This window comes from Dipodomys spectabilis, unplaced genomic scaffold (assembly GCF_019054845.1).
Source record: "Dipodomys spectabilis isolate Male_0828 unplaced genomic scaffold, ASM1905484v1 ptg000085l, whole genome shotgun sequence".
NCBI lineage: Eukaryota > Metazoa > Chordata > Mammalia > Rodentia > Heteromyidae > Dipodomys > Dipodomys spectabilis.
Genome location: NW_024870762.1, coordinates 1,780,303 through 1,796,397, shown reverse-complemented (window position 1 = coordinate 1,796,397; position 16,095 = coordinate 1,780,303). Strand labels below are relative to the sequence as shown.

Here is a 16,095-nt window from a genome sequence, read left to right as displayed (position 1 = left end):
CCCAGAGTCCGCAATTCACTCCTTTCGGCTCTCTTCTTATCGCACCTTCTTGCCTTTTTCTACTTAATGGTTTTCGTGGCAGGGGAACCGTTTGGGTTCCCTAGGAATCTGTTTTCCTAAGTCACGATCATGTACTCTGCTGGTTGATCAGACTAAAGGAGAACACCCTTTTCGACACAGTGACTGATCGTCTCTCCTTACATTGTTGTCTTCTAGGTGACGATAGGACGAGGATTTGGTGTCACATACCAGCTAGTATCAAAAGTCTGTCCACTGATGATTTCTCGAAACCACTGTATTTTGAAACAAAACCCTGAGGGCCAGTGGACAATTAAGGACAACAAGGTATGAGCATGCATAGATGCCTAATGACTTTGACATTTTATGTATTTTGATATTACTTTGTTTTGCATAGATAATTCATTGTATAAAACTGAAAACTTTCATGTTCTTCCTTGTAGCTTCATTTTCTTTCTGTTCAACTTCTGTGTGCTGCTAGAGGCAAAATTCCATCAGTAATTTTGAATGACATGGGTTTGAAAGAGTTGGTGATAAATGAATTGGAACTATGAAGGGAACATCTGAATTGGGCCATAAGTCCTATTCAAAACACTGGACCAAGTTCTTGGAGGAGTTGTCTTTTTTGAATTGAAGGTCCAGAGACCCTAGAAATCAGATGAAGCTTTGGAAAGACATCTGTGCCTCCGGGGACAAGGGAATGGTAGAGAAAGTGAACTTGACTGCACTTAGCTCCTTTCCTAAGTCTCCCTACCTCCCTAAACATGAAGACAATTTATTTTAAATAAAAGGGTTTTCTTTAAACAAACCTGTGTGTTGTCTGATGGAGAATATACTAAAGGAATTAAAACAGTATACAAAACCCAGAGACTGAGAATACTATCATGCATTTATTTATGCAAGCACCGGGAATGTAATGAAAATATCGGCTATGAGTTGAGAGGAATTTTAATATAAACAAGTAAAGTTTAGAAAGTCTGAAATGTTTACATACCATTTTATACTTTACTGCTCTACTGGCCAGGATTTTAAAATATCTGTTAGAAGGAGGGAGGCTGTCCTTCAATTCTGTCCAGTCTTCAGAACATGCCATTAAGAGAATGAAAGCAAACCAGAGTGTTTGCTACACATATACCTGATGAAGGACATATATATATACATGTATATGTATGTCAAGATATGACCCAGTTTTCAAAATGAGTAAAAGATGGGCCTTTATCAAGAGTATAAAAAACGTTGCCAGTGGCTCACGTCTGTAGCTACTCAGGAGGCTGAGATATGAGGATTGCAGTTCAAAGCTAGCCCAGACAGAAAAGTCTATTAGACTCTTATCTCCAATAGACTATTCAGAAAAAGCCAGAAGTGGCTTAAGTGGTAGAGTGCTAGCCTTGAGCACAAAGAGGCTCAGGGATAGCACCAAGGGCTTGAGTTTGCCCTAGGACCAGCAAAAAAACCAAAACCAAACCAAAAAAAAACAGTTCAATGTCCCCGAAAAGTTATTCATTCTCATTAATGATCAGGGGAGAAATTCAAATGAAAAGCACAAGAGAACCAGGTGCTATTGTAATGCTAGCCTATTAGAAGGCTGATATTTGAGGATCACAGTTTGAAGTCAGTTCAGTCAGAAAAGTCTGCTATGCTCCTCCAAAGTAATTAGTAAGAAGTTGGGCTAGAAACATGGTTCAAATAATAGAGGACCAGCTGAGCAAGTAAACCAAGAGAACTGGAGGCCCGAGTTCAAATTCTAGTCACATGGGCCTAGGTGATATCTTGGCTTTTTCACTCAAGGCTAGTGTTCTACCAATTGTGCCACAGTTCCACTTCTGGCTTTTTGGTGGTTAATTGGAGGTGAGTCTCACCAACTTTTCTGTCTGGGCTAACTGTGATCCTCAGATCTCAATCTGAGGATTACAACTGTGAGCCACTAGGGCCTGCCCTATGTAAACTTTAGGAGAAAAAACAAAACTCATGATAGATACATTGATATGTTCACTTTGTGGTTATTTACCTAGTATATTTGCAATTTGTGCACTTGATTGCCTATTTTTTATTAGCATTAGTTCTACAGGGAGGGTTTCATTGTGAGATTTCTACATTTGTATACAATGTATCCTGATCAACCTCACCCTCTCCATCACACTCCCTTAGTCTACTACCCACTTATTGAAACTGCATCCCTTGCTTTTTTAACCCCTACACTAGGACTTCTTCAGAATCAGTGAGTATTAAACATTTATTATATGTGAGTCACTATGCTATGTGTTTACATGTGTTAGCACATGTGTTACCACTGTTCTGTGAGGTGTAGGTACTATACTACCTGTCTCATAGATAGAATTGAAGCACAGAGAAGATAAATTGCTAAAGGACATACAGCTAATAAGCCCATGGTGTTGCATTTGGGCAGTGAGCTCAAGGCTAAGTACAGAGCTCCAGTCTTAACTACTATGATATAATGTCTGTGGATCTCTGGTGGCATTACCTAGATCAAGGTCCACCTACCTAATCCCACTACAAAGCATAGGTACCCATTTTTGGGTTTGTGCACACTGGAATGTATTAAGGAACACATACAGAGACAGTGCTTGAATAACTTTGCTGACCCAGCTTACCTCATGGACTTCACAATTAGATACTAATTTTTTTTCACTAATAGAAGTTGTTTTGTTTTTTGTTTTCCTTCCAGTTTTGGGCTATTGTCTTCCATTTAGATCAGTAGGAGCAATTCAATTTCAGTTCTCTTTAGTGCTGTTGCATATATTTGAGGAATTTCTCCCCCAGTAATATGGTGATTCTTGCTTATACAGGCAGTTCGCTGTAGAGGCCTGAATGTGAAATAAGGGTGAAAAGCCAAAGCACTGTTTGACAAATGCTGCTATAAGGACGGTTGGTTTAGGAGCCTTTCTTTCCTGTTTATTCTCAGGGCTTTTCCTGCAGAAAAGGCAGAGTGGTTTTCAGCAGCAGGAAAGCAATTCCACTAGGTAGAGGAAAATCAGGCAGCTTAGTTTGTCTCTCTTTCTCTAGAGTCTGAATGGTGTTTGGCTGAACAGAGAACGTCTGCAACCACTGCGGGTTTATTTCATCCAGGAGGGAGACCACATCCAGCTTGGAGTGCCTCTGGAGAATAAAGAGAATGCAGAGTATGAATATGAAGTTACCGAAGAGGACTGGGAGAAGATCTATCCCTGTCTTGCCCCAAAGAATGACCAGATGATGGAAAAAAACAAAGTCTTGAGAACTAAAAGGAGATTTAGTTTAGATGAATTAGAGGGTCTTGGAGCTGAAGGCCCCTCAAATTTGAAATCTAAAATCAGCAAAGTGTCTTGTGAACCTGGTCAGCTAGTGAAGTCACATAGGAAAAGTGAAGTGACAAGTCAACCCTTGGAATATTCATGTCCTAACTTGACTTCTCTTGAAGCAAGTAAGACCACAGGAGCTCATCATTGCCCTGGCCCTCAAAAAGGTAAAGAGCTTCATCATAAGAAGCAGAAAGCCTCCAACTCTTCCGTATCTCAGAGCAACTTAGAGCTGTTTAAAATGAATATGTCCAGGATTTTGAAGCTGAAATCACAGATGCAAGAAAAACAAGTAGCTGTTTTGAACGTGAAAAAGCAGTCCCAGAAGGAGAACTTGAAGAAAATTGTGAAAATGGAACAGGAACTGCAGGATTTACAGTCCCAGCTGTGTGCAGAGCAGGCTAAGCAGCAGGCCAGAGTGGAGCAACTAGAGAAGACCTTGCAGGAAGAGGAACAGTATCTCCAGGTATACCATCCAGGGAGGGCAGGTGCCTTGCATGCCTCTGGCCAGTGCTGTTTCTGGCCAGGGACCAAATGCCGAGCACTAGGAATGAGAATAGATTTTTAAAGAGGTTGAGGAAAGGGTTAAGAATTCAACACACTGATGAGATCAGGAGCCTCAGCTGCAGTGATCTCATCTTGGAGTGACATGATGGGATAAGTAATTGAAAGCCAGCTAGGACGTAAGGATTATGTCATTAGAATAGAAAGCAGAGGTGTCTCAGACCCAGGGTCAATTCAGGGAGACAATGAGGATGCCACAAAGTCATACTACATTCCAGTGAAGCCCATAGTTGTCTTCCTGACTTCTGTCTTTGCTATGTGGTCAAAGGCAAATCCCTTACCCCCAAAGAGGTGTAGATCAGATGGCTAATATGCCCTTGTGCCTGACAGTGTGTTAGCTGTTACGATTAGTTTACCCTAGCTAATATAGGAGGTGGAAAGCTGGAAAAGCTTTTGTTACATGCAGTCAGCATGCACAGGGACAGGAACCTCACTACTCTGTTGGGCAGAGTGAGAAACTAACAGCCTTCCTTTAATATAGGAAGGTAAAACAGGAATTAACTGTCTTAGTGATGTCAAAGTAAGATCAAATGTGTTCTCATTCCTAAGTCATTTGCTTAGATGGCAAGCTCAAGCACATAGCTTTAGGTTGGAGCTCATCCTGTCCCTACTCAAAATGTCAGTTCCCATCTGGCCGGAACCAAGTTAGTCACACCCAGTTGTTCACAACTGAAGTGTTTGGGTTGCTCAGGGCAAGGAACAACCAGAAGTAATGTTGGCTTATTGCTGAACAATTTATAAATTTCATTCTTAATCTGCTATGACTTTGAGCGGGTAGGATTAACAAAGGCCATGGATTAAGTGTCTTTTAAGGATATACCCTGGCTGCATGTGTATCCCTTTTTCCTCATCCGGCCCTGGTGACTTCTTGAAATTAATGGAGGGTAATAATCTCTTCCTAATTAGTGTATCATACCTTCTCCAGAGAAAATATTCTCTTTCTTTCCCTCTCTCTCCCTTTCTCTCTGTATTGTGTGTGTGCACACAAATGTACCAGTACTGGGGCTTGAGCTCAGGGCCTAGGTGCTGTCCCTTAGCTTTTTTGCTCAAGGCTAGTGCTCTACCACTTGACCCACAGCCCCATTTCCAGCATTTTTTGGAGATACAAGAATATCAGGGACTTTGCTGCCTAGACTAGCTTATATACCTCGATCCTCAGATCTCAGCCTCCTGAGTAGCTAGATTTATGGGCATAAGTCACCAGTGCCCAGTCAAATAGTTTGTTGTTGTGTTATCTTTTTACTGTGAAATGTTTTACCTTGTTGAGAAGATGTATTATACACATAATATAATGGAAGAATAGATTTCAGTCATTAAAGTAGACAACCCTTTTAAGTTGGCATATTAAATAGTAACTTTTAAAGAAGGAAGAGCCCAGAGGTTGTTGTGGAAGCAGCCAAACATAGGATTTAATGATGTGAAAGACATTGGAGGGGCTGGCAGAGGAAGTATATCAGAAGCTAAGACCGGAGGGAGGAGGAGCAGCTTAGAGGCTAAAAGTGGAAAAGACTCAAGAGTGGAGATGGGGTGACCAGACTGAGAGAAGAAACTTGGAAGTTCTTAATAGCGCCAGCATGAGAAATTGTGTCTTCATTTAAGGATTTAGTGGCTCTAGAGTTGTTTGCATCCTTTGTATGTCATTTTGTTAGCCAATGAAGAAGGTTTGAACTGCAAGTCTGTAGTTTTTCCAGAACCATCCAAGTGGTGGCTTCGAGCTGACAGTTCTAAGGAGTGCAATATTTGAGCAGATAAACAGCTTGAATACTTTACTGCCAACAGCTTGAAATAAGCGGGGGAGGGTGTCTTCCACTTGCTCCCTGCCCCCTGGTGTTTCCAGATGCTCTTTACCCTAGCTGGTCTGCTCTGGTAGCTGCTGGGTTTTGTTCCCCCTCTTAGAGGGAAACCTTCATTTTCTTTTGACTTTGCAGGGTTTGGAGAAAAAGCAAGAAGAGGACCTGAAGCAACAGCTGGCCCAGGCTCTGCAAGAGGTAATTTCCTTGTTCCACTTTTCAGAGACAGTAGTGGTTTGAAAGAGGGGGCCAGCCAGGCATCATATGATCACTCGTTGCCTCTGCCTTTTAGCCCACACGTCCGCAGCATCTCCAGTCTGCAAACAGAGCAGGTGGCAGCTGTTCTCACCATCAGGCTGGAGATTTGGAGCCTCACATATATGCCAGATCTCAGCATGAAAACTTAACGTCTTCATCTGGGCATAAGTTGCTCTGGTAGTGATGGGGAAAAAAACAACCACAAAAAAACCCAACCCTATAGTAATAGAGACTCTGGAGAAGGGCCTCTACTTCTAGAATAGTGAGTACAGCAGAGGGGAAATGAGAGCCATGGCTTGGTCCTCAGGGCCTGCAAGGGCTTCTAAGTCTCTCTCTGAACTAGGACATATAGGAATATTTCGAGAATGTTCCTATTAAAGCCTTTTAAGTCAGGTTGAGATCGTGCAGTTTAACCACAAAACACATCAATTTAACTGTAGTGTAATCTCACAGGAATAAAATTCTCCTAAAAGATTACTTGTAATTTAGTTCACTTAACTGGTTCATTTTACTTTTTTTTTTTTTTTGTGCCTGTCCTGAGGCTTGAACTCAGGGCTGCATGGTCTTGCTTGATATTTTGCTCCAGGCTGGCACTCTACCATTTGAGCCCCATTTCTGCTTCTAGCTACTTGCTGGTTAATTGGAGATGAGAGTTTCACAGACTTTTCTGCTTGGGCTAGCTTTGAACTTTGATCCTCATATCTCATTCTCTTGAGTAGCTAGGATTACAAGAGTGAGCCACCAGTGTCCAGCTATTCATTTATATTATTTACTTATTTCACACATAGAAGTATATATTTTTAAAGCTGCTTCATATTCTGTCCTTTATATATTGTAACTAATAGTTTGATGTAAATTTTGTCAGGAGGTTAAGGGGATAGCTCAAATCTCCTTGAGAAAAGTAAGCATGGGAATTTTTCCTTATATTCATTTATTGCTTATTTCTGTACCTTACAGTACTAATAATTATATGGTATTGTAAGTGTGACAGAGTGCCTTCCTTGACTTCCTTGAGGGGTCCACAAATAGCTTTAGAAAAAATTAGGTAAAAGTTAATTGAGTGTTTCAGTATTTTTCCAAGGTTGTTTACTTTATAGGGTGGGAAAGAAGTATATTTCCCATTTGGAATATGTTAAGATTACTATTGAGATGCAGGTTTGAAATTGACTAGAAAAGAATAAGGCTCTGCTCCCTGAGATTCCCTGAGGAATTGTTGAGTTCCCTGTCTGTACAAAGTACACACATGTTCTGAGCAGACGGGAAAACACACATTATGGATGCTTAGCCTTGAAGTCACCTAGCTGAATTGTGATGCTTTAGACCCTGGTTTTGTATGATCATGTTAGGGGGACATGTTACTCTTAACTGAAGCAATGGTTGGTTTTTGTTCTACCCTGCAGGTTCCTTTGAAGTTATTTTTTACCACACTGATAGGAAACCTTGCATTTCCATAGAACTTTAAAACGATTCTGAATGTTTTTCCATACCTGTTATGCTTTTCTCTTTCTTTCCTTTTTTTTTGGGGGGGGGGGGACAGATTGAACTCAGCCTTGTACTTTCTAGGCAGGCACCTTTTCACCTGAGCCATGCTCCTAAGTCTTTTATATTTATTTTATTTTGGGGGTAGAGTCTATCATTTATGCTTTGGGCTGGCCTAAAGATCTCCTATTTATGCTTCCTGCATAGCTGGGATGACAGATGTACACTACCATGCCCAGCTTTTTTTTTTGTCTGTTGTGGGGCTTGAACTCTGGGCACTGTCCCCAAGCTCTTGAGCCACAACACCACTTCTGGTTTTCTGGTGGTTAATTGGAGATAAGAGTCCCGAGGATGGAAGTGGCGCCTTGAGCTGAAGAGCTGAGGGACAGCGCCCAGGCCCAGAGTTCAAGCCCCACGACCGACAAAAAAAAAAAAAAAAGAGTCCCGTGGATTTTCTTACCCAGACTGGCTTTGAACCAAGATCTTCAGATCTCATCCTCCTGAGTAGCTAGGATTAAAGGTGTGAGCCACCAGTGACCGGCTCCAAACCCAGCTTTTATTGATTGAGATAAAATCTTGCTAACTTTTTTGCCTGGGCTGGCCTTGAACTGGGCTTCCCTATCTTTGTGTCCTGAGTAGCTAGCATTACAGGTGTCAGCCACCATGTCCAGCCTGGAAATGTTATTTTCTTAGCAACACTGTGGAAGGAGATGCACTTGTTTTCCTATCTTATAGGTAAGAAAGTTAAGGAGCATAGATCTAATTAGTCAGAAGACTCAGGCCTTCTGAGAGACCACACATTTAAAATTTTGTTTCTTGACTATCTTTCCAGAAACAACCTTTATTCTACCTTTTAAAAAGGATTTAAGGAAAGATTCTAAAGTACATTCTATTCTTGTATATGAAGGAACTAACAAATTTCCTTCCTACCTTCCTTCCTTCCTTCTCTCCTATCTTTTCCTCTTTCCCTCCCTTTTATGCTGGGGATGGGACTCAGGATCTCATGCATACTAAGCATTTGATTAACCACTGAGCCACACACCCAGCCTGTTAATTATATTTCATAGATGTGGAATTTCTTGACATTTGGGATAAGCAGCTAATTGTGTGACTCAGCTGTTGGCTTCTAGGCATGCTAGCTTCCAGAAGACTTTGGCCAGGTTCAGACAGTATTGCCTTATGAACATGAGGTATGTGATTTGTAGAATGAATAGGTTAAAGGTTATGTTTTTCTTTCTTCTTTTTTTTTCTTGTTGTTTGAAGGGCTTGAACTCAGGGCCTGGGTGCTGAGTCATAGCTCTTCACTTCTTTTTTTTTTTTTTTTTTGTCGGTCGTGGGGCTTGAATTCTGGGCTTGGGCGTTGTCCCTGAGCTCTTCAGCTCACAGCGCCACTTCCGATTTTCTAGTGGTTTTTTGGAGATCAGAGTCTCACGGACTTTCCTGCCCGGGCTGTCTTTGAACTGTGATCCTCAGTTCTCAGCCTCCTGAGTAGCTAGGATTACAGGCGTGAGCCACCGGCGCCCAGCTTCACTTCCAGTTTTTTTTGTTTTTTTTTTTTTGGGTCCTGTCATGGGGCCTGAACTCTGGGCCTGGGCACTGTCCCTCAGCTCTTCAGCTCAAGGCTAGCACTCTACCACTTGAGCCACAGTGCCACTTCCGGCTTTTTTCTTTTTGCTTATGTGGTGCTGAGGAATCGAACCCAGGGCCTCGAACATGCAAGGCAAGCGCTCTACCACTGAACCAACTTCCCAGCCCCACTTCCAGTTTTTGAGTGGTTAATTAGAGGTAAGAGTCGCACAAGGACTTTCCAGCCTGGGTTGGCTTCGAACATCAATCCTCAGATCTGGGCCTTCTGAGCAGCTAGGATAACAGACGTGAGTCATCAGCTCCCTGCTAAAGGCCTTATTTTGTTTCAATAAATATGATGATCAAACTACCTGAACCCTATTTTAATTGTTGTTCTGATCAGCTTCACTGTTACTGATTTTATTTTATTTTTTCTGGTTGTGCAGCTTGAACTCTGGGCCTGAGTGCTGTCTCATTTTTCAGCTCAAGGCTAGCACTCTACCATTGAACCACACCGCCACTTCCAGGTTTCTAGTGGTTTATTTGAGATAAGTCTCATGGACTTTTCCTGCCTGGGCTGCCTTTGAACGGCGATCCTCAGATCTCAGCCTCCTGACTAGCTAGGATTACAGGTGTGAACCACCAGTACCCAGCACTGTTATTGGTTTTTAAGCTCTGGTTTCTAGTATCACCTAGATCATTTTTTAATAAAATGCACATTCCTGGGCCTCAAGCCAAACATACACAATCAGACTCTGTAAAAGCAGTAAAAGTTCTTCCATTGATTTGTTTGGCCATGGAGATTGGGTTAGGGACTAGAAGATTTGATAGCCTCCCTCCCAATCCCCTTCTGTGGGATATCCTGAATAAAGGATGTTATTTTGAATTTGACAATTCATTTGATCCCTCAACCAAAATCACTGAGTTAGGGGGAGGAAGGAGATGTGTGTGGCTGAAAGGAAGGATCCTGGGTAGCTCATCCTGAGTGTGTATCTGCTTTATTTCTACAGCATCAGGCTCTAATGGAAGAGCTCAATCGCAGCAAGAAGGACTTTGAAACAATCATTCAAGCCAAGAACAAAGAATTGGAGCAAACCAAGGTATGACAAAGAGAATAGAGGTGTAGACTTTGGTTAGTATGTGCAGCTCAGCATTTTTGACAGTGCCTGGGTTGCTATGGTGAACGAAGAGAGAGATTATGGCTGCTCCTTGCCTCTGGGGAAATAAGCTATAAAATTATTCAGGCTTATAGAAGGTTCTGCCTGTAGGGCAAGATCTGTTTCTTTTCCCTTGTCCAGAAACTAAATGCTGAAAACAAGACACTGGCTCCAGCATTCTAGTCTTTGGTGTGGTGAATGCTCCTTCAGGGTGTGTCACTGATGCAGACTGTGGAGTGTCAGTCAAAAATAGCGGTTCATTGTGACATACTTACATAATTCCTCTCACCACATCAATAGGTGTGGTGTTATGAATGGAGAGCAGTAGTATGAATGAGCCTGTGGCTTGGTGCAGGACAGTGAGGTTGCGGTGCTTCCCCATCTTTACTCAGGAGGCATCACAAAGCAGCTCTTTTCTACTCAATCAGTTGTTGGCATCTGGAAGTTTAGGCCCAGCAGTGTTCACATGACTTTCCTATGGCATGAAAAATCATTTCTAGTGTAAGTGAAACTACCATTTTTCAGATATTGACAGCAAGTTCCGTTATTTTTTTGTTTTGTTTTGTTGCATTCGGGGCTTAAACTCAGGGCCTGGACACTGTCCCTGAACTTCTTTTGGTCAAGGCTAGCATTCTACCACTTGAGCCACTCAGTTGCTGTTGTTTTTTTTAACTAATAGCTAATAATCATACAATTTGTATATACTTTGAGGGTACCATGTGATGACTCCTGGTACTGATTACAGAAAGGATGAGGGGATTTTTTTTTTTCCTGGTCCTGCAGTTTGAGCTCAGGGCCTGGGCACTGCCCCTAAGGCTCCTTTTTGCTCAAGGCTAGTGCTCTACCACTTAATCCACAGTGCCCACTCTCAGCTTTTTCTGGGTACTTTATTGGAGATAAAAGTCTCACAGACTTTTCTGCCCAGGTTGGCTTCAAACCAAAAAATTATCAGATCTCAGCCTCCTGAATAGCTAGTAGCTAGTAGCTACAGGCATGAGCCACCAGCACCCAGCCACCAGTCCACTCTTAAAACCATCATATAGTGCATTATACATGTGTAGAAATGTAATAATGATATTACTTCCCCCAACTAACATACATTTAGTAAATTAAAAAAATAAACACAGAAAGCCTACAAACACACAAAAGAACTATCCAATTCAAGTTAGGTTCCAGAGGTTTAGGCTGCAGCAAGTGGGAGAAGGAAAGAAGGAAGTTAGTATCTGTATTAGAAAGCAATTCTTGAGAAACTAACCCATGGGAAAAGTATTTCATTCTCTGTTGCTGCACCAGAATGAATTTTTAATTTAAACTCTTTCTGAATCCTATTCCAGATAATTAACCTCACTCCCTGCACTGATCTGCATTCTCGTCAGTTTTCTCAAATGACAGTGGCATTGTGTGTCTTTGCAGGAGGAGAAGGATAAGGTGCTAGCCCAGAAGGAGGAAGTCCTTAACCATGTGAATGACGTGCTAGAGAACGAGCTCCAGTGCATTATTTGCTCAGAATACTTCATTGAGGTGAGTGTGAAACAGCAGCTCACCCCTCGCGCCTTGCCAGCCTTGAGGGGTTTGCAGGGGCTTTTCAGGTTGCTACTACAGGGAAATAGTTTGGAGATTTTTATTCCAGGAGTTTTTAGCTATTTTGATTTCAGAGTGGCCTCTTCTCATTAGGTTTTGTAGTCTTCTTTCTCTTGATTGTCCCTTTTCTTTCTTGATTTTTTTTTTTTTTTTAGCACAATTAACATTTAAACTTCAATAAAACCCTTCTTGTTGGGTGGTGGAAAGGAAATAGGAATACATAGTATTAGGATTTTGAACTGTCAGAACAAAGCTGCCCAATAAAGCCATTCTTTCTTTATTCAGAGTGGGCACAATGCCAAGAGTAGCTTGTAGTGCAGCCCTTTCAACAGAGTGCTAAATGTCATTGATTTGTGGTCACTTTGGGAACTCAGGAGAAAAGCTACATATATTTCAGGGACTGCAAGGCTGCTTTTGAAATGGAAACATCTCTGTCCTAGCCTACCATTTGCCATCCTGTCATATTTTTTGTTCCAGCTCATTTACTTTTCATAAATTTCTACCATTTGTGACCAGTTCATGTTAGACTAGAAGTATTGAACTCAGGCTGTTAAATGGCAATCTTTTCAGATTCCTTAGAAAAGGAAAATGCATACACACAATGCTTCCTTTTCTCTGGCAGTCTTTAGGGAGGCTGGGTCTATTAACCTTTTGAAAAATCTCCCTCCAGTAGACCTGTTTCTTTGTCCTGGATCCACTTTGACTTCAGGTCGTCTTTTCCCACAGTTTCTAGTCAGCTGATTCCCTGTTGTGGAGAAGAAACTCAGTGTACTTGGCCTTGTGTTGCCTCTCCTGTTCTACTTTATTTCTCATAGACAGCCTTAGAGGCCAGGGGCATGACTTAAGTGGTGGAGCCCCTTCCAAGCAAAAGCAAAGACCTGAGTTCAAACCCCAGTAGCACAAAAAAAAAAGTGCTTCATTTTAATCAGACAAGTTTTAGTCCTATTTATCTCATATGGAAAATAATACCTTTGTTTTCTAACTTTATAGATTTAACATTTGAAGAAACATGATTTCTGGGGTTTTTTTTCCTGCTGTTATCCTAATAGAAATGAGGACTTTTGAGCCTCATAATAAGTTTTACTTAGAAAATGAACATAAACAAGTATAACAAAGAAAATGGTTTGTTTTCCTAGATCAGAAAAGATTCTGGCAGAAATCTGACCAATACTCAGAAGAGACTCTTAAATACAGACTTCCTTCTTTTTCTCTTTTCATGGCAAAATTACATAGGGATTCAGGCACTGTTAGTGACATATTAAAGTTTTTAATTCTTTTAAAAAAATTTTGGGGGGCTAGGAAGGTGGTTCAGTGGTAGAGTGCTTGCCTGGCATGCATGAGGCCCTCGGTTCGATTCCTCAGCACCACATAAGCAGAAAAAGCTGGAAGCAGGGCTGAGGCTCAAGTGGTAGAGTGCTGGTCTACAGCTGAAGAGCTGGGGACAGCGCCCAGGCCCAGAGTTCAGGCCCCACAACTGACCAAAAAAAAAAAAATTATTATTAAGTAGTTGTTAATAGGGGTTACAATTCATAAATCAGGGTTAGGAGTATAGTGCCTTTTGGTCAGCGTTACTTCTTCCTTTGTTCTCCTCCATTCTTCCCCTCCTGTCCCTAACCTCATTAGATAGTTCTTTTTTCTGTCTGTTGTAGGGCTTGAACTAAGGGTCTGGGTACTGTCCCTTAGCTTTTTTGCTCAAAGCTAGTGCTCTACCACTTTGAGCCAAAGCACCTCTTCTGGTTTCCTGGTTGTTAATTGGAGATTAACAGGGCTGAGAAGGTGGCTCAGTGGTAGAGTGCTTGCCTTCCATGCATGAGGACATGGGTTCGATTCCTCAGCACCACATAAGCAGAAAAAGCCAGAAGTGGTGCAGAAAAAGCCAGAAGTGGTGCTGTAGCTCAAGTGGTAGAACATTCACCTTGAGTTGAAGAGCTGAGGGACAGCGTCCAGGCCCACAGTTCAGGCCCCACCACCAACCAAAATAAAAAGGAGTCTTACAGACTTTTTTGCCAGAGTTTCAAATCACAATCCTCAGATCTCAGCCTCCTGTCTAGCTAGGATTACAGGCATGAGCCACCAGCACCCAGCGTCATAGTTTTTAACATAATATACATTGAATATAGTGACTACATTTGCTCACTCTTCCTCCCTCCATTCCTGTGCCTGCTTTTACTCACCCCCAAAAACATGTTCTAGTTCTTTTTTTATCCAGCTTATTTATTGGTCATTTATATTCTTCTTCATCATCATCCTCATCCTCAGAGAGATGAACGTGGGATTTAACTAAGGACCTCATAATTCGTAGACAAACTCTCTACTCTTAAGCCGTTTTCCCAGTCTTTTTGCACCATTTGAGCCATTTTTTTCAGTCCTTTTGCTATTATAGTTTGAGTCTTTCCATCTCTTGAGTAGGTGGAACCACTGGTATCTGGTGTCTATTACCATACCTCCTCTTCTTCCCACTGCTACTGTTGATTTTTTTTTTTTTTTTGTCAGTCATGGGGCTTGAATTCTGGGCCTGGGCCCTGTCCCTGAGCTCCTCAAGGCTCGTGTTCTGCACTTGAGCCACAGCACCACTTCTGGTTTTTCTGGTGGTTAATTGGAGATAAGAGTCTTACAGACTTTCCTGCTTGGACTGGCTTTGAACCATGATCCTTGGATCTCAGCCTCATGAGTAGCTAGGATGACAGGTGTGAGCCACTGGCACCGTCTTCTGTTGCCTTTGAAATAGGGTTTCACTCTGTAGTCCAGACTGATGCGCAATTCAGTATATAGTTCCAGTTAACCAAATCTTCCAGTTCTGTTTATTGACTGTTTTAGTATATGGATCCCTTTAGAACATCATTTTTATTGAAATGAATATTTCAAGCTAGCATTAGAACATAGATTTTTATAGATTTTTGTTTTGTTTTGTGCTGGTCCTGGGGCTTAAACTTAGGGTTTGGGCTCTGTCCCTTAGCTTTTTCACTCAAGGCTGGCACTTTAGTGCTTGAGCTGTAGCTCCACTTCTGGCTTTTTACTGGTTAGTTGGAAATGAGTATCTCATGGAATTTTTGCTCAGCTGGCTTTAAACTGTGATCCTCAGGCTTTTGAGTAGCTAGAATTACAGAGATGAACCACAATGGCAGCAAATTTGTTGTTTATAAGAGACTTAGTGATATAGTTGTACATTCATACATTCACACATTCTACTTATATCCATTTACATTTTTTGCCAGGTTACTAATCCACATTAGTAATAGGCAGCATAAAACAAACAAATCAGCCTACCTGGGGTCTGATCTATACCTTCCAGTCTGCAACGATTATGTCTGTAACCTTTGAGAAAGGAAGAAATGAATCTTCCTTTTTTTTAAATAAGTTTTTAATTGTGAAAATACTGTACAAAGGGGTTACAATCACATGAGCAAGGTAATGAATACATTTCTTATCAAGCATTGTTGCCTCCTCCTTTGTTTTTCCCTTATCATCCCTTCCCTTCCATCTCCACAACTCCCATCTCCCATTCCCCGCCCCTCTACATTGTAAAGTTCATTTTTTGACATAGCATCTTGTACATCTCATTGTTGCAGTGGGTCAACCTGTATCCCTATTTAAACAATTTGTTTTTTCCCTTCCGCTCCCCAAATTATACCAACATCAAATACAGTGAAAACAGGAGTTATACTGTGGGGGAGGGACCTACAAAGGAAATGAATCTTCTAACATGAAACTTAAACATTTCCACCTCTGCCAAGTAGACAGTAGCTCAACCTATAATCTTAGCTACTCAGGAGGTTGAGATCTGAGGGTTGTGGTTCAAAGCCAGCTGGAGCAGGAAAATCTGTGAGATTCTTATCTAAAAAAAAACTGGAAGTAGAGCTGTGGCTCAAGGGATAGAATGCTAGTCTTCAGCATAAAAGCTCAGGGACAGTGCCCAGGCCTAGTTAAAGCCCCAGTTCTGGCCCCCCACCCAAAAAAAAAATTCCACCCTACTCTACATGAGACTATGACTAGCTTTCTTTTTTGCCTTGAAAATTACTTCCTGCTATAGCTTTGAGAAAGCAAGCATGACAGGTATGATTTTGTGTTCCCATTTGTGTTGTAGGCTGTCACCTTGAACTGTGCCCACAGTTTCTGTTCCTACTGTATCAATGAGTGGATGAAGCGGAAGACAGAATGCCCCATTTGTCGGCAGGACATCAAGTCCAAAACTTACTCCCTGGTTCTGGATAATTGCATTAATAAGATGGTGGTCAGTTTGAGCTCAGAAGTAAGAGAACGACGGATTGTCCTCATTAGGGAACGAAGAGGTGAGTGGGTCAGGAAACCCCTAGTTCTCAATGAAAGACTTGCATCTAGACTTCAACAGATTTATTTGTTTGTAAATGGGGAAGAGAGTGAGCTAAA

General features: G+C 41.7%; 1 protein-coding gene across 1 annotated transcript in view; it reads left to right on the top strand.

Annotated features, from left to right (window-relative positions):
• The window catches only part of Rnf8 (ring finger protein 8), a 33,224-nt gene that overhangs the window by 10,535 nt on the left and 6,594 nt on the right, over positions 1-16,095 (top strand). The window contains exons 2-7 of the mRNA XM_042683846.1: positions 217-345; positions 3,043-3,780; positions 5,807-5,866; positions 9,982-10,071; positions 11,542-11,649; positions 15,794-15,998. Coding sequence (XP_042539780.1) covers positions 217-345; positions 3,043-3,780; positions 5,807-5,866; positions 9,982-10,071; positions 11,542-11,649; positions 15,794-15,998 — 1,330 coding nt within the window. The remainder of the gene's footprint in view (positions 1-216; positions 346-3,042; positions 3,781-5,806; positions 5,867-9,981; positions 10,072-11,541; positions 11,650-15,793; positions 15,999-16,095) is intronic.